Raw genomic sequence first — 21,696 nt, 5'->3', positions numbered from 1 at the left:
AACCACAATGACAAATAAAATATGGATTTTTGATAGAAGAACGCAGATGATTGAAAGCAGCGAAGAGTTTGTGTAATATACGCTTGGATATTTAATTTGGTGTTTGCGAAATGTTAATGCTTGCGAATATATTTTATATAAATATATTATACGAGTACTTAGTATTTTTTTATGTCATGTAGCTTTTACTAACTACTTATTGGTATTATCAGTGGGCCTGGTTACAAAAATATTTTTATAGTAGTTGATTATTTACAAGATAATATACATATATATTTATGTGTATATGTGTTTGTGCCTTTGCAGGCCATTTGCTACTCTTTGCCCATTTCTCTTCACACCAATTCTGTTCACTTATTTTAGCTGCACAATTACTTGCTGTGACTAATATTCTTAGTCTAATTTATTTGCTATGCTACAACTACATATACATACGTAGATTATATTTACGTAACTTTTATATGCTGCTACAACTGTATAGTTTATATGTGTTTCATTGTAACTCAGCTATGCACATGCAATACAATAATTTCATTACAATTACAATGCTAATATAAATATTTATTTGTTTATTTAAATTTATGGAAGCTCCTGTTGCACGCCGATTTACGTGTACTTACGTACATATGTCTGTATAAGTGTGTGCAAATATATGCTTATATTTAAATACTATGTAAGTTGAAGTGGCAACTGCGATTGGCTTTGATTGCTGTTGCTAATGCTGCTATTTATTGCCGAGATACGCCTCAATGCTGTCTCCAACTTGTAGCTGCCGGGAAATGGAAATGAAGCGAAAGATAAGTGTTTATTTATATATGTTCTATATTACATATATGAAATATATGGATGAAATAAATTGAAAATAAATCTGAAACGATTATGGGTTTTTATTGTTAAACTTTTGTAAATAAATTATTCAATTATGGCAATAGATTTACAAATAACAGCAATAAAAACAAAGTATTTGGAAGCACGCGTCATAAATCTGTAATTTCGACATTATTATCGTAGCAATTATCTTTGCTTTACTTTCCAAAGATAAACATGTATTTATTATAGGTACTTATACTATATTTTTGTAGAATTTTCAGGGCATGGAATATTTATAAAATAATATTTTAGAAAATGCATCAAAGTTCACTGGCTGTTCATTCATTTGTGTTGAAAATTTCTATTCCTTGGTTACAGGTTGGGAGTTAAAAATTTTAGTAAAGTTAAAACAAATATCTAGTTCATTAAAACTGTTAAATCAAAGGGTATGCTTTTTTTATAGCAGAAAAATATATAAAAAAATGTTTAACTAGATTTTTTATCGGTCACTTTGTGTGGAAGTTAAATTGTCCGATCTGAAGACTATGCTTGGAGATTGCAGCGTTTTTTTCAAGAATAATCTATGCCATATCTATATCTAAACTTCGAAAAGATGTCTTATTATGTACAGAAGTACATATAAAGATTGGATTTTGATCAATCAGTTGGCTTTATGAGGTCTTCTTCTTCTTTGTTGGCGTAACTTAGAGGCGAGTTAACAACAGTGCGCCAGTCGTTACCTCTTTTCGCAATTTGGCGCCAATTCGAGATACCAAGTCCTTCTCTACCTGATTTTTCCAATGGTCAAAAGTTCCTTGTTTTTTGCTTTTCCCGGCGGGTGCGGCGTTGAACACTTTCAGAAACATGACCTAACCAGCGCAGCCACTGTCTTTTAATTCCCTGAACTATGTCAATGTCGTCGTATATCTCATACAGCTCATTAATCCATCGCATGCGATATTCGCACTTGGCAAAGCGTAAAAGACCATCAATTTTTCGCTGAACCTTTCTCTCGAAAACACGCAACGTCGACTCATTGTCATCGTCTTTACCTTTGCACCACATAGCAGGACGGAAATAATGAGAGACTTATAGAGTTTGGTTTTTGGAATTATTCTGCGTTGGATTTCGAGGTTGGCGTTGTTGTCGGTGTTAAAAATGGTTTCAACATAGACGAAATTATCTACAACTTCAAAGTTATGACTGTCAGCAATGACATGGGAACCAATGACTGTTTTTTTGATGATAAGAGATATTTCGTTGTGTCTTCGTGCACTACGAAACTAATTTGCTTCGCTTCTTTGTCTAACCTGGAGAAATCAGAACTAACAGCGCGGTTGCTATAGCCAATAATATCGATCTCATCGGAGAACAACAGCAATTGTACACTCTTTTAGGAGATTTTTCCTCCTCTATTCAGATCTATCGCTTGAATTATTTTCTCCTGCAGTAGATTGTATGAACCCTCGCTTTCTTTTGAACGGTTTGAAGGGGTCCTTCCCCATCCTTTTTTTTTTATTGCTCAATGTCGTTTTACAAAGCCGTATTAGTTTTACGGGGATACCAAATTCAGACTTAAAGGCAGCTCTTTTCATGCTGTCAAAGACAGCTGTTGTGCGGGTGTTGTGCGTGGATCATCTTTCCACGGGCACAGATTTGGCGCATAGATAATATCTGTTCAGTTGTTGATTTTGATTTTGTTGATTTCACATAATATATAGATAGAACCTTAAATGCGGTCTTGGGGAGGCTTATCTCACAGTTGGCGCAACAATTAAGGCAAGCTACTTCGGACAAGATATGCCTGGGCTGAGAATTATTATTATTATCAGCGATATTGTATTGAATGCGGTCGAAACAACGTTGACCGACCGTTTACAGGTTAAAGTCGTTTATGGAATACAGATAGTGCAAAGCCGATGGCACTATGGTAGGCGTATGGGGATGACAGTGTAACTAAAAAGTATTATAGGCTAAAAAGCCATCATTAAATATTATTTACAATGTTGCGTTTGTTGGTTATACACGCGCCTACATTGTTCATAAGTGTTCAGTATATGTACACTATGTTGATGTGGTCTTTACATTAATATAATTGAGAAAATAAGTTGACTGAACTTAAATTGAAAAACGCATCGCTTGTGTGGTCTACTTTTTAATATTTAGTATTATTATTTAAACTTAATGTGCTTACCTTTATAATACACTTCGCGATACATGGTGGGACACGCAGCTTTGCCATTCACTTTTGATGTTTTGAAATCGATGTTGGTTCGAATAGGCCGGTGCAGTAGCGGTTGTGGTGGTCTATAATTATTGCCTAGCGGTGCTTTGGGGTGATCGGGGCTACCTTGCATTAAGCGTCTTAGGGCGTGCAACTGAAAATAGAGATTTTTAAGGAGGATATTAGGGCTTATCAATATAAATGTTGTGTTAATCAACTGCGGTACAATAAAATAAATGATATTTTGTAATGAAATGTTTAGAGTTTAAAAATGTTAGCAGCAACATTATCAAAAAGGAGTTTAAAGTTGTTGCAGTATTAAGCAATTCCCCGCTAAAAACATGTTACGTATGTCATTAACGTCATTTTTTTGCTTACATTTTCAATGTCAATATAAATTTATTATACATCCTTTTAATTTACATCCTTTAGTTTTGGATTAGCAAAATATTCTAAATTTTCTCGTCTGCTGCACCGCAATCCACGGCAAAGTTTAATAAGTTGCTAATTGCCAGACATTAATTATCAGCCCAATCTATCGAGTTAGCACACTCAGTACCCATATGCTTGACATGTACATACATTACCGCTAAAGTTTTATACTGTGGTTAAAGTTTTCGCACTCCACGCCACGTAACTCAAGCGCCAGACATTTGCTGATGAAATAACGTCACGTTGTCAATATGCAAAGACGAACAAACATACTCGATGTTGTGTTGCAAAATAAACAAAAATTTGTAATGAAGAGTTGTGTAGTTAACTAACTTTGATGCATCCCTCCAGAACGGTGGCCACGACACAAATATGAAAAAAGTTTCACAGGGACCACAAGGTCGTACAAAATTAATCGCTTGTAAGCACAAATTATCAATGCTATTTTTCTAGTCAGAGTCATATATGAGTACTCCAAGGGTTACCTAGGGGAGCCCCTTACATTTGGGGTATTTAAAGGTTCTAAATTGTGGCTCGATTATGAGCAGTCAGGGCACTCTTAGACGCTTACGTTCCGAGCATTCGGAGTACCTGGAAAGTACTAGGCATCCTTTTCGGGCCTTTTAATTTAGTGTTATTTGACATGGGCGATTACCTCGTCCAAAGAGCCCAAATTTAACAAGCTGTTACGCTATGCGAACTGCACAAGACTCTGATATATTCTAGGGACTATGAAAAAATTGATTGTTGCGTTTAATGGGCCGACTTTTTAATCTGATGTGTCATCCAAAGATTTTAGACCTACTAGTCTTTCATTTTCTTATTGAAGAAGTTAGATAGACTGATTTATCTGCTTTTAAGGGGTAGTATTCCAAGAAAGCGGCTTTCCAGGGCACAGCATGCCTATTGTAAAGGCAGGTCAGTGGATTCTGCCTTGCCTGCTCTTGTCTCCTGGCTCGAGAGAACCTAGGCTCTTTGCTGGAGAGACGTCGATTTGAAACTAAGCATACGTCCTTTTTTCGCCAAGAAGCTGCTTATTTGTTGCAACCATCCTTATCGAACCACTATTGGGTATAGCTGCCGTACAAATTGACCGATTAAAAATAAGTCCCCGCAGAGGAGGCTTGATACTTAAGATAGTAATCTACAAGAGACAGACCCCACAATCTGCGCCAACTACCGTGGGATATATCTCCTCAACATCGCATATAAGGTCTATCGAAGGTTCTGTGTCAAAGAATAAAGTTTACCATCAACAATGATTGGACCTGACCAATGTAGCTTGAGGCTTGCAAAATCAACAACTGACCAGATCTTTACAATGCCCCAAATCATGGAAAAAATCCGTAAAAATAAGAATCAACACACACCATCTCTTCGTCAATTTCAAAGCTGCTTTTTGACTGCACGAAAAGGAGCTAAATTCATGTCGCGATGTCTGAATTTGGTATCCTCGAAAAATTAATACGGCTCTGCAAACTGAGGTTGCGCAATACCAAAAGCACCGTCGTGAGCAGGAAGGTCCTGTCCAAGCCGTTCGTTAACTAAACGAGATTTCAGACAAGGCGACTCCCTATCGTGCGACTTTTTCAACCTGCTTCGGGAGAAAATAATTCGAGCTGTAGATCTGAATAGAGAAGGTACAATCTTCTACAAGAATGTACAACTGATGACGTCCGCTGATGATATTGATATTAATGGACTCAACATTCGCCCCGTTAGTTCTGCTTTCTCCAGACTGGATAAGGAAGCGAAACAAATGGGTTTGATAGTGAACAAGGGCATGACTAAATATCTTCTGTCATCAAACAAACAGTCGTCGCGCTCACGACTTGGCTCTTAGGTCACTGCTGATAAATCAATGCCATAACGTCGAAGTCGTATATAATTTCGTCTATTTTGGAATCAGCATTAATACCAACAACATGTCAGCCACGAAACTCAACGCAGAATACCCCATGGGAACAAAACCTACTTCGAACTGAGTAAGCAATTGAGAAGTAAAGTCCTCTCTCGACGAACACAAACTAAATTTTATAAATCGCTTATTATCCGCGTCCTGCTATATGGTGCAGAGGCAGGGACGATGACAACATCTGATGAGTCAGTGTTATGAGTTTTCGAGAGAAAGGTTCTTCGGAAGATATATGGTCTTTTGCGAATTGTCTACGGGGAGTATCACAATCGATGAAACGATGAGCTGTGTGAATTATACGACGACTGTGGCATAGCTCAACGATTTAAGAGACAGTGGCTACACTGGCTAGGTCATGTCATTTGAAAACAGGTCATGGTTGAAAACACTTCCGATCTGAAAGTATTCGACGCAGTACCTGCCGGAGGAAGCAGAGGAAGAGGAAGACCTCCACTCCGTTGGAAAGACCAGTTGGAAGAGGTCCTGACTACCAGGAAAACAGCGAAAAGGGAGAAAGGCTAACGCACTGTTGTATACGCTGAAATAAGAAATATTTAAGCTTAAAAGTCCACAGATGTATCAAAAATTACTTCTTAATTTCAAAGTAACAACAAGAAAGTAAAAGAAAAATTCAATATTGTCATCGTGTAAATGAAATTCGCTGCACTTTGTATATATTTCATTCCAGTAAACGAAGCAAGGCTTTAACAGTGCTTTAATGAGTGGCATATTGACTTATAGCTTTAAAAACTTTTAACTGCCTTTTTAGCTACCACTGACATGATAACACATACGCCCGGCGCGTTATTATGCACACCGACGCGCACAAGGGCTCCGGCAAGTGCTTGAGCAAATATCTGCATACGCGCCCATATACTCGTTTGCATATACCCATGTACTACATATGTATGTATGTGTAAGTAGTGCCTCGCAGGTGTTCTGGCCGCTGTAGTGAACCTTAAATAAATGAACTACAAAACTGTAACGCAAATGTTAATTAAGCGAATGGCAGCGTGTGGTGGATACCGAAAAACGTGAAAAATAAAGCAAGAAAGCCGCGATAAAGCAAAGAATGGAGAGGAGAAGAGCCGGTGAAAGCCAAACGAGGCAGGTTGTGGTCTACTGCGTTTCAATGGTGCCCCTGAGACTTGATTATGTGGCGCGTCGGGGTACCAACAACACAGCGGCGTGCGAAATGACACGAGTGAAACACACAACCACACATACACATACACCCACACACAAACTACTTGTATTTAAAAGCATACTAATCTATTTATGCATGTGTGTGTCGCCGTATGCATGCTCATACGCCGGTGTAAAGCGTTGTGCACACTCACGCTCATACATATGCAAAGCAGACAAAATGTAGACGGAAGTTAAGGCACGCGAGCGCATGCCACGTATCTGCTGCACGCGAAAGGATAATAAAGAATGCCTATATGCATATATATATGTGTATGTGTGTGTGGGTGAATGCTGTGATGCTGCCTGTGCATGTGTGTGTGTGCGTGTGTCACGGCAAATGCGGAAATATTATCTGTTGTGAGCGTAGAGCATTCTACGTTGCATTGCGCTGCTGTGCGGCATATATTTAATGCAGCAAATTAAAACGCGCCGCAGTGGCACAGAGCCCACTGCTAACGGGAAATTACTAGTAAAACAAAGAACGAAAGCATAAAATGTGTAAAATAAGTAAACGGCAAGGTGGCAAGGTGGCACGGTAAAAGTGTGTAATGTATTTGCAAATATCTGTAATGGACAAATTTTAAAGTGCTGATGGCTTGGAAGAAGGAGGGAAAGAGTAAAAAAATTATGAAAAATGACAATGACATTAACAGTCAACGTATGCCGCCGCCCACGAGCAACGGAAATTGCAGTTAAATCATGTGCTTTCCTGTGCTGGAATGCGCGAGTGAGAAGCAACAAAGAAAGCAAAAGCTTTATAAAGAATACAAAAGCTTTATAAATCATTAAATTACTATTATAAACCAGCAAACAAATATTTGAAATCATTAAATTATTTCAAATAAATTTAAGCTGAAATCAAAGGCATTAAACGACAAATTTTCCAAAGCGCTCTTAGATGTTTATCATCTATATATGTATAAATGTGTTTCTACCTGTGAACTGTACTCGCGTCTGTCACACCGGAAGCGGAAGAGGTTACAAGCAATGCCGACTAACGGAAATGACACCGGCAATTTGCTACATATATAAATGCATAAATGCTCCGCGCAGCGCCGAGCCAAGTATGAAAAACATTTAAAAGAAAGAATGCATAAGAAATGCTGAAAAGAAGGCATAAAAAAGGGAGAAAACATTCGGCTTTGCCAGCAGCCATGTCATTACTGTCAATTACTGCATTGGTCGAACTTCAGCGAAAAGCGAAAATCTCTCTGATTTCGATGGGAAAGCCACTTGAAAAATAAAGAAACAGTGAGAAGCACAAAAACGGGTTGTAACAAGGGCTAAAGAGCGCATGAATGCTTACAAAAACATGCAACTTATTTAATACATATGTATATGTGTGTATACAACGATAATAAATAAATAAATACGAAATTAAATAAATAAATAAACGCCGTTCTGCTATTCAGGTCCGTTGTCGTGTAAGTGAGCAATAACTATGGTATGCTCATATGCTATTTTGCTACATTTTTAACCAGGCGTATGTGTTGCCTCCGTGTATTATTGTTTTGTTTATTGACTGGTTTCACTTTTATTTTTTCATTATCATTATTCATATATGAAATTGAAAGCAAATAACCATGGACCTTTGGTCTTGTGTCGCTGTAACAGTGACATAGCAATAGTCTTATAAAACACCATATTTGGCCAAAACCACATTGCTTATTCTTTGCATATGAAGTAGCAAGTGGAATTTCATTCCTATCAATATTTGCTCCAATATTACAATACATAAATAACTTTTGGGATGGAGAATTTTTTTATCTTTTCTTTCGACTGAAAATGATTTCTTTGAATTGGAAATTTCAGTTTTTGAACAAGAAAAAATCACACTGAGCCAAATCTGGTGAACACGGTGGTTACTCGATGGCATTCACTGGGTTTTTGGTTTAAAATTCGATCACAATCGTGGCTTTTTTTGAAAAAAATTCGGAACGAATGGAGCAAGCACGCGTTTCATTTCAAAATGTCCACCAAAATCATTTGAACGGATTCCCGAGAAGCGTCAAGGTCTCTTGTCATCCCTCTAATACTTTTCTGACGAAGTTTAAGCACCATATTCTTACCATACTCTATTATTTTAACAATTTTATCAGTTGGAGGTCTTCAAGGATCTCCCGACCGTTTTTGAAGGCTTTGTACCAAGGCTTTAAATCACCGTAAGCCTTTTTCAACATTCATAATGATTCCCTTGTAAAAGTCGCAATGCACTACTGAGGTGAACCGACTTTATCAGCTGTTGTAAACAAACTGGTTGACAGATCGCGTCCATATTTGGCATAGTGATAAAGAACAGTCGCGCCAACTTAGCGCAATATATTTTTGTGAAATACCGTTTACCCGTGGAATTTAATTACAATTTCCGAGTGCTTTTTTCTCACATTATATAACACAAAGGTTCAGGATAAGACGTCATATATATACATACAAATATATAAGTATATGACTGGCAGAAAACATGTGGGGACGTGATTTGTATACTTTTTAATACCTCTCTCTCCCTCTCTTTCGTCCTACTCCGTCTAAATTTTGAGCTCCTAAACCGTGTATACGATTACGGTTATAAATAACTCATTTAATTAAAAAATTGTTCAAATAAATCAAGATAGAAAAGGGCAGTAGTCGAGCAGTTTATACTCTCGCAATTTAAAAGGCGGGAAAATGATTTCAGGTGCTGTCAAACTTGATATTAACTTAAAGGAGGAAGTATTGTCATGATTTCAAATATTTAAGGCACTTTGATACACAGTTATGAGAAAGATATTATTTATAAATTTCATTAATATTTCTTACATATTGACCTATACGGCGCAAAGTCAAATGGAATTTCGAAAAATTTATATTATGGCGCTAAGGGAGGTATTGCCCCGAGTTTACCCAGTTTAGGCACAAGGAATGCTGTCATCACAAAAATATTCTCCCTGAGTTGCAACACTAGACCTCTCAGGTTAACCCTATGCACTGGAGTGCACATAACTGGTGTCTAGGTCATTGACAAGTTTAATTTTGTTGAAGTTGTTCCTGATCTATGCTTTACATCAGCATTTATCTCGGGAGTGGATATGGTTATTATGTGACTTAAGCCATTTTCACAGTGTATGAAGAAATATTAAAGACTTTTTTTAGCGGTTTTAAAGATATTAAAGAATTTATGGGTGAGTCCGTGTCCAAAATTAAAAAATGCCCCTCTCTACTGTTCTTCTCTAATAGAGAGTATACGAACCAAATCAATATTAAAATAAATAAGAAAAATCGAAACGTTACATAAGTATCTATGAAGCCAAATAATCAGTCAATTAAAAAAAAAATCTTTGTGCTTAACGTTCGGTGGCGCTCCAACTTAACCCCATGGATAATTTCATCTAGCCATTGGCTCATGTTTTACCTTATTTTTACACTTTTGTGTTGAATCGATAATTGTACAGGTAATCGATACAGCCACAGCCAGGGACATTCAGCCATGGTCATTGTCTTTCATTATTTACATACTTAGGTATTATATTATATTACGATTTCTTTGGAGCAACCGTCATATATATAGTAAATATATTTCATTCTCGAAGTGAGTAAATATGAAATGATGTACACCCTTATCTTTTATTAAAAAAGTGAAGTGAAATGTAGAATAGATTATTTTGTTTTTTTGGCACTTCGTAAAATTTTTTGCCGCAATTAAAGCAGTTTAAAGCAGTGAGAGTAAATAAAACGGAATGATATTTTATATTTTATTTAAAATTTTATTAATTTAGTATACGGCTGTCGTTATAAAGCGCTAATTATGAGCTAATAAATATGCAACTCTCTTTATCCTGAGACTCCTTTTATTCAATTTTATAAATTTTTATTTAATTTTAAATTTTCATCTTAAAAGTTATGCAGAATTTCTCAACACTCCCCTCGAAGTACGTACATGTCATACGTGTAAAGACTTTTCCTCCGGTAGTACTTCATTTTACAAACAACTAAAGACATAGAATTTATTTGTATTTGAAGTTTGCATGTCAACATTTAAAATAATTAGAAGTCATATTGTGACGACCGTGAAAAAAGCTGTAAATAATTAATTAAATGACATGATGAATTTGTCTAAAATTGTCTGCTTCAGCAAGCAAACTCCCTTCTTTCAGCAACTAAGTCAAGAAAGAAACAGTTTCTCATGCCAAAAAGTGAGAAAAGAAGCTAACAGTGAAAGAAGAATGAATGAAACACGTAAAGAAGCCTACTTATGCGCTCGAGGGCACATAAGGAGACAGCAACAAGTGCAGCAACACGCAAGTACGTACTTGCCACCAACGTGATAAGTATACAACCGATAGTCACAACAAGTGAAAAATGGAAGAAAGGGAAAATATTGTAAGAGCCTGACTCACGCTAAAGGCAGCATATCACATATGTATGAGTACAGCGCAAAGTAACCAACAACCTAGACCGACTGCTGCGAAGCATGCTGCGTGCTCTGTACGAGCTGTGTGTATATAATACACGTATTTGTAAGCATGTATGGTTATATATGAGTGTATATTTTGCCTTGAGCATACACAAACACTCAGCCGGAAACATACTTCTTCGAAGCGCCAACAATTCCAGTGGCTGAATAATAAAGAGCTGTAGAAAGGTAGTAAGACAAAATGTGTCAAGCGGCTCATCAATGTCACACTGTCAGTGGTGTCAACATCAGCTTTCGTAGGTGATGTCGTTTTGGCACAGTATACCGGCGGCGATAAAATTCAAAACCAAAAATATTTATCAAAGTAATTTACCGAAAAAGGTTTTGCAAATTTAAGAAAAGTATTGAATTTCGAAATAAAAATAGAACTTGTTGACTTAATTGGCCACAAATATAAATAATAATATTAAATTATAAATAAATTTTCGAAATTGTTGAATGGAGCAAAATTTTTATTTTTTAATTTTGATTTTAAATTTGTAACGAGTTCGTATACTCCAATTTATTCTTCGTAGTCGCTACTTTTGTCATTGCATACGCGTATAAATGTTACTCATAAGCACCACCGTCCTCTGCCTTGTGGGGATCCCAATGCGATTGCTTAAATCATTTGTGGCTACACGGCATTAAGGCACATCTTAAGCTTATGTATTTTTCATACATTTCTGTTGACATTCGCTCTGCAATGCTCTTGACAGCATATAAAACATATAATTTGATGAGAAGCACTCGAACGAAAATTGCACGAACGAACAAAAGAATAAACGAATTTAAGGATGACAAAACGCACTTTTAGTATAATTAATATATTGAAAATGTGCCTTAAAGGTAATTTGGCGTAGGGCAATCTCATGGGTGCATACAGGCGTGAGACGTGATTTCAATTATAGTAGTTACATACATATCAGTGTAAAGATGAAAATGTTAGTAAAGTAAATGTTAGTAAAGACCGGTATAAGGATGAAAATGTTAAGAAAGCTATGCTTACCTGTTGTTTGGTTATGTAAATAGGTTTGTTTAGAACAACCCACGTCACAGTCTCATGACAGGCGGGTGCTGTTGTCGAGCCATCATAGGTCATATATTGATCCGTCTCCGATAGCAGACCGCGTATGGACAGACGCTTGACGAACGCTTCATCGCCACCGAAACGTATGCGTTCCAATTGATCGGTAAGCATACGCAATTCCGGATTGGACAGATCACCGAGCTGAAAGAGTTTTGTTTAGAAATGAGATATAATTAGTTAAGTGTAAATATAAATTATTTTGTTGGAAAAATAACTTGCCAATCGGATCATAACACAGCCCACTCCCCACAGAATGGTACTATTAAAAACTATTTAAAGTGCGCTAAATCAATAGATAAATACGCTAGAGATATTAAACTTTACCACCGACTTGGTATGAGAGAGCTTTATGGCACCCAATGTGAAAATGCGATGGGCATGGCATCAGTCACTTTTTGGGGTAATTCCATATCTCAAGACACGCTCGACCGATTTCAAACAAATTTGATACATACCATTTTTCTAACATTCTAATGTCACAGTGCGAAAATGGACTGCACCATACACACTTCCCGTATTAAATAATTTTAAATTCCATATGACTCCTTCCTTTCCTGTGTACATATCAGGAGACAATTAATATATCGGTATAAAACTTTGCACGCATAATTTCAGTTGCCAATTTATGACCAAAAATGTTTGAAATCCAACAAAAGCTGTTCAAAGCCCCAGGTACCAAATATTTGGACCCCAGTACCTATAGTTGATTTTTTACTGTCAATATTGGTCAATGTGTGAGATATATAATTGAAATTCAAGGACAGCCTTTCCTAACAATGGTATGTTTGTGTCCCTTAGCTGCCATATACCCAATAAAACGACTTTCGAACTTTCGGGTGACTATGTGAAGACTTCTCCTAGCTCCCATATAATAAACGTATAACACCCGAGTGACTTTACTCCATATGATTGGTGATGTGATGTTATACGTATAAGTGATGGAACATTTTATTAGTATGTGGGAAGTGTAGTATGGCTAATGTAGATAAAATTGGGTCGATACTAGCTTCAACTCCCATATAAAACGTATTTCGTATATGCCGGTCAGCGTATGTGAACTCGTATTTCTATAAATCGAACTCTCAAATTGGCAATAAATGTCAAATTTCATATATATTTCCTTCCATAACTCGAAGTTTTTGTTTGTGTTTTATAGTGCCGCGAGATAGGGAACTTCAACAGTATATAATTGCTTGGATTTCGATCTTTTGATTGACGGTCTGCACCTTAAAGTTCGGATTCTTAAAAGTTGCATATAAAAATATATCTTAAAAATTTCAGTGGAGATAGCAACCGTTGTCAAATTTTTTGAATATATGTATTTCGTCTTCTGAAATCACTTAATTCTGCTCATTCAGTTTGAATGGCTGCTAAATGCTACAGTGGTCTGATATGAGCAGCGTTTTGAATAGAAAGGGATATATGAATTTTTCAAAACAATATCTCAAAAACTAAGGATTAGTTCGCGTGTTGTACTGACAGATGAACAGACGGACATGTGTAAATCAACTCAGCTCGTCATATATATACTACATATTTTATAGGGTCTCCGACATTTTTTTCTGGATGGTAAAAGCTTAGTGCCAAACTTATTATTATCTTTCGAAATAAATTAGCTAGCTCTATAAGTTAGTAGTATATCTTCTTCTTCTTTACTGGCGTAGACACCGCTTACGCGATTATAGCCGAGTCAACAACAGCGCGCCAGTCGTTTCTTCTCTTCGCTACGTGGCGCCAATTGGATATTCCAAGCGAGGCCAGGTCCTTCTCCACTTGGTCCTTCCACCGGAGTGGAGGTCTTCCTCTTCCTCTGCTTCCCGCGGCGGGTACTGCGTCGAATACTTTCAGAGCTGGAGTGTTTTCATCCATCCGGACAACATGACCTAGCCAGCGTAGCCGCTGTCTTTTAATTCGCTGAACTATGTCAATGTCGTCGTATATCTCGTACAGCTCATCGTTCCATCGAATGCGATATTCGCCGTGGCCAACGCGCAAAGGACCATAAATCTTTCGCAGAACTTTTCTCTCGAAAACTCGCAACGTCGACTCATCGGTTGTTGTCATCGTCCAAGCCTCTGCACCATATAGCAGGACGGGAATTATGAGCGTCTTATAGAGTTTGGTTTTTGTTCGTCGAGAGAGGACTTTACTTTTCAATTGCCTACTCAGTCCGAAGTAGCACCTGTTGGCAAGAGTAATCCTGCGTTGGATTTCAAGGCTGACATTGTTGGTGGTGTTAACGCTGGTTCCTAAATAGACGAAATTATCTACAACTTCAAAGTTATGACTGTCAACAGTGACGTGGGGGCCAAGTCGCGAGTGCGACGACTGTTTGTTTGATGACAGGAGATATTTCGTCTTGCCCTCGTTCACTGCCAGACCCATTTGCGTTGCTTCCTTGTTCAGTCTGGAGAAAGCAGAACTAACGGCGCGGGTGTTGAGACCGATGATATCAATATCATCGGCATACGCCAGCAGCTGTACACTCTTATAAAAGATTGTACCTGCTCGGTTCAGTTCTGCAGCTCTAATAATTTTCTCCAGCAGCAGATTGAAAAAGTCGCACGATAGGGAGTCGCCTTGTCTGAAACCTCGTTTGGTATCGAACGGCTCGGAGAGGTCCTTCCCGATCCTGACGGAGCTTTTCGTGTTGCTCAACGTCAGTTTACACAGCCGTATTAGTTTTGCGGGGATACCAAATTCAGACATCGCGGCATAAAGGCAGCTCCTTTTCGTGCTGTCGAAAGCAGCTTTGAAATCGACGAATAGGTGGTGAGTGTCGATTCTCCTTTCACGGGTTTTTTCCAAGATTTGGCGCATGGTGAATATCTGGTCGGTTGTTGATTTACCAGGTCTGAAGCCACACTGATAAGGTCCAATCAGTTTGTTGACGGTGGGCTTTAATCTTTCACACAATACGCTCGATAGAACCTTGTATGCGATGTTGAGGAGGCTTATCCCACGGTAGTTGGCGCAGATTGTGGGGTCTCCTTTTTTATGGATTGGGCATAGCACACTTAAATTCCAATCGTTGGGCATGCTTTCATCCGACCATATTTTGCAAAGAAGCTGATGCATGCTCCTTATCAGTTCTTCGCCGCCGTGTTTGAATAGCTCGGCCGGCAATCCGTCGGCCCCTGCCGCTTTGTTGTTTTTCAGGCGGGCAATTGCTATTCGAACTTCTTCCTGGTCGGGCAATGGAACGTCTGCTCCATCGTCATCGATTGGGGAATCGGGTTCGTCTTCTCCTGGTGTTGTGCTTTCACTGCCATTCAGCAGGCTGGAGAAGTGTTCCCTCCATAATCTAAGTATGCTTTGGGCATCGGTGGCTAGATCACCTTTGGGGGTTCTACAGGAGTATGCTCCGGTCTTGAAACCTTCTGTAAGCCGCCGCATTTTCTCGTAGAATTTTCGAGCATTACCCCTGTCGGCCAGCTTATCAAGCTGTTCGTACTCACGCATTTCGGCCTCTTTTTTCTTCTGTCTGCAAATGCGTCTCGCTTCCCTCTTCAACTCTCGGTATCTGTCCCATCCCGCACGTGTTGTGGTCGATCGTAACGTTGCGAGGTAGGCAGCCTGTTTTCTCTCCGCTGCGACACGGCACTCCTCGTCGTACCAGCTGTTCTTTTGCACTTTCCGAAAACCAATGGTTTCGGTTGCAGCTGTACGTAAGGAGTTTGAAATGCCATCCCACAGTTCCCGTATACCAAGTTGTTGACGAGTGCTCTCAGAGAGCAGGAGTGCAAGCCGAGTAGAAAATCGTTCGGCTGTCTGTTGTGATTGCAGCTTCTCGACGTCGAACCTTCCTTGTGTTTGTTGGTGTGCGTTTTTTGCTGCACAGAGGCGGGTGCGAATTTTGGCTGCAACAATATAGTGGTCCGAGTCAATGTTAGGTCCTCGGAGCGCACGCACATCTAAAACACTGGAGACGTGTCTTCCGTCTATCACAACATGATCGATCTGGTTGGTGGTTTTTCGATCCGGAGACAGCCAGGTAGCTTGATGTATCTTCTTATGCTGGAATCTAGTACTACAGATAACCATATTTCGGGCCCCGGCGAAGTCGATCAGCCTCAACCCATTTGGGGATGTTTCCTCGTGGAGGCTGAATTTACCGACCGTAGTGCCAAAGATACCTTCTTTGCCCACCCTGGCGTTGAAGTCGCCAAGCACGATTTTGACATCGTGGCGGGGGCATCTCTCATAAGTGCGCTCCAAGCACTCATAAAAAGTATCTTTGGTCACATCGTCCTTCTCTTCCGTCGGGGCGTGGGCGCAAATCAGCGATATGTTGAAGAACCTCGCTTTGATGCGGATTGTGGCTAGACGTTCATTCTCCGGAGTGAATGATAGTACTCGGCGACGGAGTCTCTCTCCCACCACGAATCCAACACCAAACTTGCGCTCCTTTATATGGCCACTATAGTAAATGTCACAAGGACCTACTCGTTTCTGTCCTTGTCCCGTCCATCGCATTTCTTGGACGGCGGTGATGTCAGCCTTTATCTTTCCGAGGACATCTACCAGCTGGGCAGCGGCACCTTCCCAATTAAGGGAAGTATAGTATACCATCATTAGATATATTATAACATTGCATTTAAAGTATTTAAAATATTTTCCACTTAATGCAGTTTAAAACTTGAAACAAATTAAATCCTATAATAATTATTTATTCTTCCTCTTTATTGTCGTAGACACCGCTTGTGTGGTTATAGCCGAGTTATGTAGTTGTTGTTTTATTCCAGCTATATTAATCGAAATCCTTTGGCGCACTAAAATAACCTCTACTTTGCCAAAAACGTAACATACCTGAAGTAAAATTGAGACTCCAACAATGCCTTGCGCTCGGTTCAAAGCGTCCGAGAAATTTGCATAGAGTTGTGAATTGTAGCCGAATATTTGGATCTGCAAGTGCACAGTAAGAAACAACAAACAATTATGAACAAACGTACAAAGAATCAAATTGTAGGAGTAAATAGGTTTACTAATAACTAAAATGATATATAAAATATATATAAATGTTCGGTTACATATTTACTAAACTATACATACAGTATAGTTGCGTAAACTCTTAACAAATGTACCACAAATGTATATTTGCTTTCATACAAACATTTATTTGTGTTTTTTGGAAATGCACACATGCGCTTACTCTTTTATAAGCGCCCTTTATCTGAATTGCAAAGATATTGCTTTTTGTAGCGCTTGGTAGTCTCGGTTAGTGGTATCTAAATAAATTCCTAGAATGCATGTGAGATAGTGCAAATGTTGGCTTAATTTGCTTTAACACCGATTGCTAAATATTCATACGTATAACTGTTGGGTTTAACTCCCAGTGGTGAGATATATTGGTTTAATAGTCCATTACGTGAAAAATTACAGGAATCATAATTAAGTGCAAAACTTTTTTAACTTGGTTAATAAAGAAGTTTAAAAATTTCTTTTATATTTCGTTTTTTTTGCGGTGAAGTCCGGAAATATATAACTCACATTCAGGGTAATAAAAGATTATTGAAAAAATAGAATATTCATCAATATATTAACCGAAATTTTTTCTTTCAATGTTGGTAAGATATACGTACCTCGCTGCATAACCGATATGCTTTTGATTAAGCCAACAAAGCGGAGTTTATGAGTAGTTGGGTTATGATTGCATCATTACTTTCAAACAAATCACATTATGTTTGAAAATATATTGTAGGGCTAGCAGACAGAACGAACGTGCCCATATAGAACATTCATCAGTAAAAATGACGTTTTCAAAATCTCTATAAATATTCTCATGCGCCCAAGCGAGCCGGTTTGTCACAAGTTTTTCAGTTAACAGAGGCTTCTTCATTGTGTTGCGCCATTTCATATCAAGAGTATGAAGAAGGGTTCGGATAGTTTCGTAGGATATATCTAAACCTTTTGCCATTAATTTTGCCTTTCCTTGCCGCAGTGTTAAAGCCGGATTCTGCGAAAACAGATTCACTATACTATCCTTTTATCATCTTTTTTGATCACTTTTCCTATCGAACCACGTTCTGGTAAATCATCGACATTTTTAGCCATTTTATATCGCTGTATCCACTTCTGTACAAATGCCTTCGACTTTCTCATATATTTGGCAGCCGCTGATTGCGACATATTGGGACCTTTTGGGTGGATGCAAAGAAACACAGCTTCGTAGCGCGACGCGTACTTAGCACAATGTCGGTAAAGTCGACCACGCTCTTACTTGACAGACTTACAGTCTTACTTACAGCGCGACAAGGTCATAAATAAATACGCCAGCGGAATTAAATTCTCCATCCGGGATGATACAAGAAGGTCTACTCGACCGAAATCGATCAAATTTGGTATATAATTTTTAATTTACCTTTTCTAATAGTAATAGTATGTCTCTATGTCAAAAACGAGTTCAATCGGATCAATAATCTTTTTCAGCGCCCATGTACCTTGTAGAAAAATTTTCTCTTGACTTTATACCGCATATGTATATTGCCAAATTTGTGATTTGTTGTTCGATAATACTCGAAATTGTTGATCTTGAATTCAACCGTTTTTTTGTTGTATGTCGCAAAAAAATATCAAGCTGATCTTATCTCTTACTACTTCCCGTAAGAGATAAATGAGATTAAAATTTATAGTATAATTATAAAAGAGTATTTTGTAAGTCCACTAAATCAAGAAATCGAGAAAATGGTACCACTGCTGAACCAAAACTTTTCTCCCCTACTTCATCTTGTTCCTGCAGGCACATTTGTTTGCACTCATCTGAGAATGGACGCAAACAAGCTGCACACACACACACACACATTGAACGGTAGTAGTTGGTTTTCGGTTAAGTATACAAACAGTTTTATCTTCACATACCCTTGTAAGTGTTAAGTGTGATATGTTTTTATAGAAGCGCAGACCGAAATGGAATCGCTTTCCACTCATGCACACACACACACTCTTGTACGCATTTATTTCAGTAACGCCTGAGCCATGCTTCCCTTTTGCGCTACTTATTGTTGCTATAGTGTTTCCGCAACTTGTTACTCTTGTTGCTTTTGCCTTTCGTTTTGTTATTGTTTTATGGCACCTTGTCCATTTATTCATGGGTTTGTAGCGCCATGCTACAACACACACACATACACATTGCCGAACCGAATGCTGGCGTCCTTTTACGAAGTTATAGCTGCCGCATATAAATTCCCACAAAATAATCCCAACCATCAACGGGATGCAGATAAATATACGGAGGTGGAGATCAACAAACGTATATTGCAGCAGAGGCAAGAAAAACCCTACGTAATTGTAGCAGCATACGTATGAGAGAGGTATGAGACAGGACACTACAGCAAGGAGCTGCAGCTCCTTGAAAAATTGCAACAGGCAATATTAACAGCAGCACTTTGCCGTGAGTTGAGCACCAATAATAACGTCGAAAAATTGAAAGGGAGCAGCAGTGTTGGGAAAGGAAGCATTATTATAGATATATCATTGGTTTGTATGCACGCGTATAGCGTGTAAAATTTGTACGCAATATGTCCTCATATTTGAATCATTATTGCTTGATATCTTCATTATTCTTCAAAGTGAGAAATTATACAAGCTTAACGAAACTTGAAATTGGTTCGCTTGGAATATTTTTGCATGACTTTATGGAGAGTACACATTTTTAACTTCTTACTAAAATTTTTCCTTATTCTTTGCTATTATGTTACTTACGTTTGCTATTTTGTTTATCATCTTATAATTTATATCTGTCTATGTTACAATGTATATCTTATATAATCATTACACTAAAGTAAAGGCAAAGTAAGGTCTGTAATATTTGCTTAAGAGTAACGGCGCTGAAACATTCCTTATAAATTTATTGATTTCTCTGTGTATTATCTTACGAAAAATTGTGTCAACTTTAATTAAAGCAAAGTGTTTGAAGTGCTATACCATCTCAGGCTAAAAATTTCGTTTTTTCGAAGAAGAAAGTGTTGTTAAAGTCAATTTCCGGAATAGTTCTCAATTGTTTTCACGTTTAATGTCTTCAATTGACTTGAAACGTTTGAGTTTACTGAATAGCCAGAACTCACGCAGAGTTAAATCAGACGAATACCGTGTTTGTGGCACGCTATTGGTTGAAAATTTGACGAAAAACTCACGATGGCCAAGAGATGTTAGCCCATAATTCCGGCCTCTTTTTACGAATAACTTCGGGCAAGCGACGCATAACTGTCAAATACTTGTAGTATTCCTTGTTGTCAATGTTTGGCCCATCGGAAGGAATTCGGAGTGTAGCATACTTCGATAGCCGAAGAAAACTGGTAACATAACCTTGATTTTGGACCGGCTTTGACCTGGTTTTTTCGGCTTTGTCGTCTGTTCCCAAGTTGTAGGCATAGTTCCAGATTCGTCCCCAGTAATAATATGTTTCATTGTATCCTAGTAGTCGGAAAGCATTGTTTCACAGACGTTAATGGGATGCTGTTTTCGAAAAATTTTCGTGATTTTGGAATTAATTGTGCTTTCACTTTTCGTGGGTCTAAATGATCTTTTAAAATGATTTTCACTGATGCCTTCGATATTCCAACGCAGCGAGCAAGACGTTATTGACGTGTTGATCATCAATTGTTGTTGATGACCCTCCAGGACGTAGTTCATCGTCAACGCGTTCTCGACCCTCTTTGAATAATTTGTACCAATCAAAAACACTTGTTCGCGACAAACAATTACTACCGAAGAGCTTTTCCAACATTCTGAATGTTTCGGCACCAGAAATTTGATTCCGCACACAAAATTTAATGGAACTTCTTTGTTTAATAATTTCATTCATCGTACAAATTGCCTAATGCACTTTATAATATAAAGACAAGCATCTACTAAACACTAATGCTTATTTTGTACTGACATTTAGCACAGATATCACTGGCAGTCATAGCAACCCGTAAGCAAGATAGTTCGGCGAATGGGTTTACGCGCGAAATTTAAATTAAAATGTCTTACTATTTTTTGCCCACAGTAGTATGTGCACCCCAGTGCTTAAGGTTGACTTTGTATCGAAAATGTTGGTCAATCTATGAAACTCAGACTTTATGCCTCATACGTCGGTTAGTATATGTGTTACGCGTATCATTATACAATTTTTTGGAAACATGTTCCTGAATATACCTTATAATTATTTCCGATAATCTATCTAATTTTAAGCCGTTTAGAAAAACTTAGGGGTGATCTCATTGTAACCAATCTAGCCACGATTCCATTGATACTAATAGAGGCAGCCGTATAAGTTCGGAATTCCATTCATGAAAGCTTGTAGCTGATATATGATATTGAACATTTTTGCTAAATATTTTATTCAGGACTATATTAAGCAAAGATTTGCATTCCATCCACAAAAATAGTATTCCTTAGCACTTTGCTTAATGTCTAAATCGTCTTTATTATGCAAAACTTTTACTGCTGTTAACAAGTACCACTTACATGTACATACATACATTTAATACGCTTTTAATAGTTGTACAATTTGATTTCACACTTTAAGACATTTGCTTAGCATTATATGCTCTTTCCCTTTCATTAACTGCCGCTCCATGCTTGCCCTAGAGTCTTGTGAAGAGGCTGACTGACCCTGACTCGCT

At 38.1% G+C, this 21,696-nt stretch overlaps 1 protein-coding gene across 2 annotated transcripts in view; it reads right to left on the bottom strand.

Moving 5' to 3' along the window:
* Window positions 1-278: 278 nt before the first annotated feature.
* Window positions 279-21,696, bottom strand: part of LOC125778278 (carbonic anhydrase-related protein 10) — a 157,348-nt gene continuing 135,930 nt past the window's right edge. For both annotated transcript variants that reach the window (XM_049455085.1, XM_049455086.1), the window contains exons 6-9: window positions 16,898-16,993; window positions 12,008-12,229; window positions 3,005-3,188; window positions 279-769 (exon numbers count right to left, since the gene is read on the bottom strand). In XM_049455085.1, coding sequence (XP_049311042.1) covers window positions 747-769; window positions 3,005-3,188; window positions 12,008-12,229; window positions 16,898-16,993 — 525 coding nt within the window. In that variant the 3' untranslated portion in view covers window positions 279-746. The remainder of the gene's footprint in view (window positions 770-3,004; window positions 3,189-12,007; window positions 12,230-16,897; window positions 16,994-21,696) is intronic.

Source organism: Bactrocera dorsalis, chromosome 4 (genome assembly GCF_023373825.1).
Source record: "Bactrocera dorsalis isolate Fly_Bdor chromosome 4, ASM2337382v1, whole genome shotgun sequence".
NCBI classification, from domain to species: Eukaryota; Metazoa; Arthropoda; class Insecta; order Diptera; family Tephritidae; genus Bactrocera; species Bactrocera dorsalis.
This window is presented reverse-complemented; position numbering and strand designations above follow the sequence as displayed.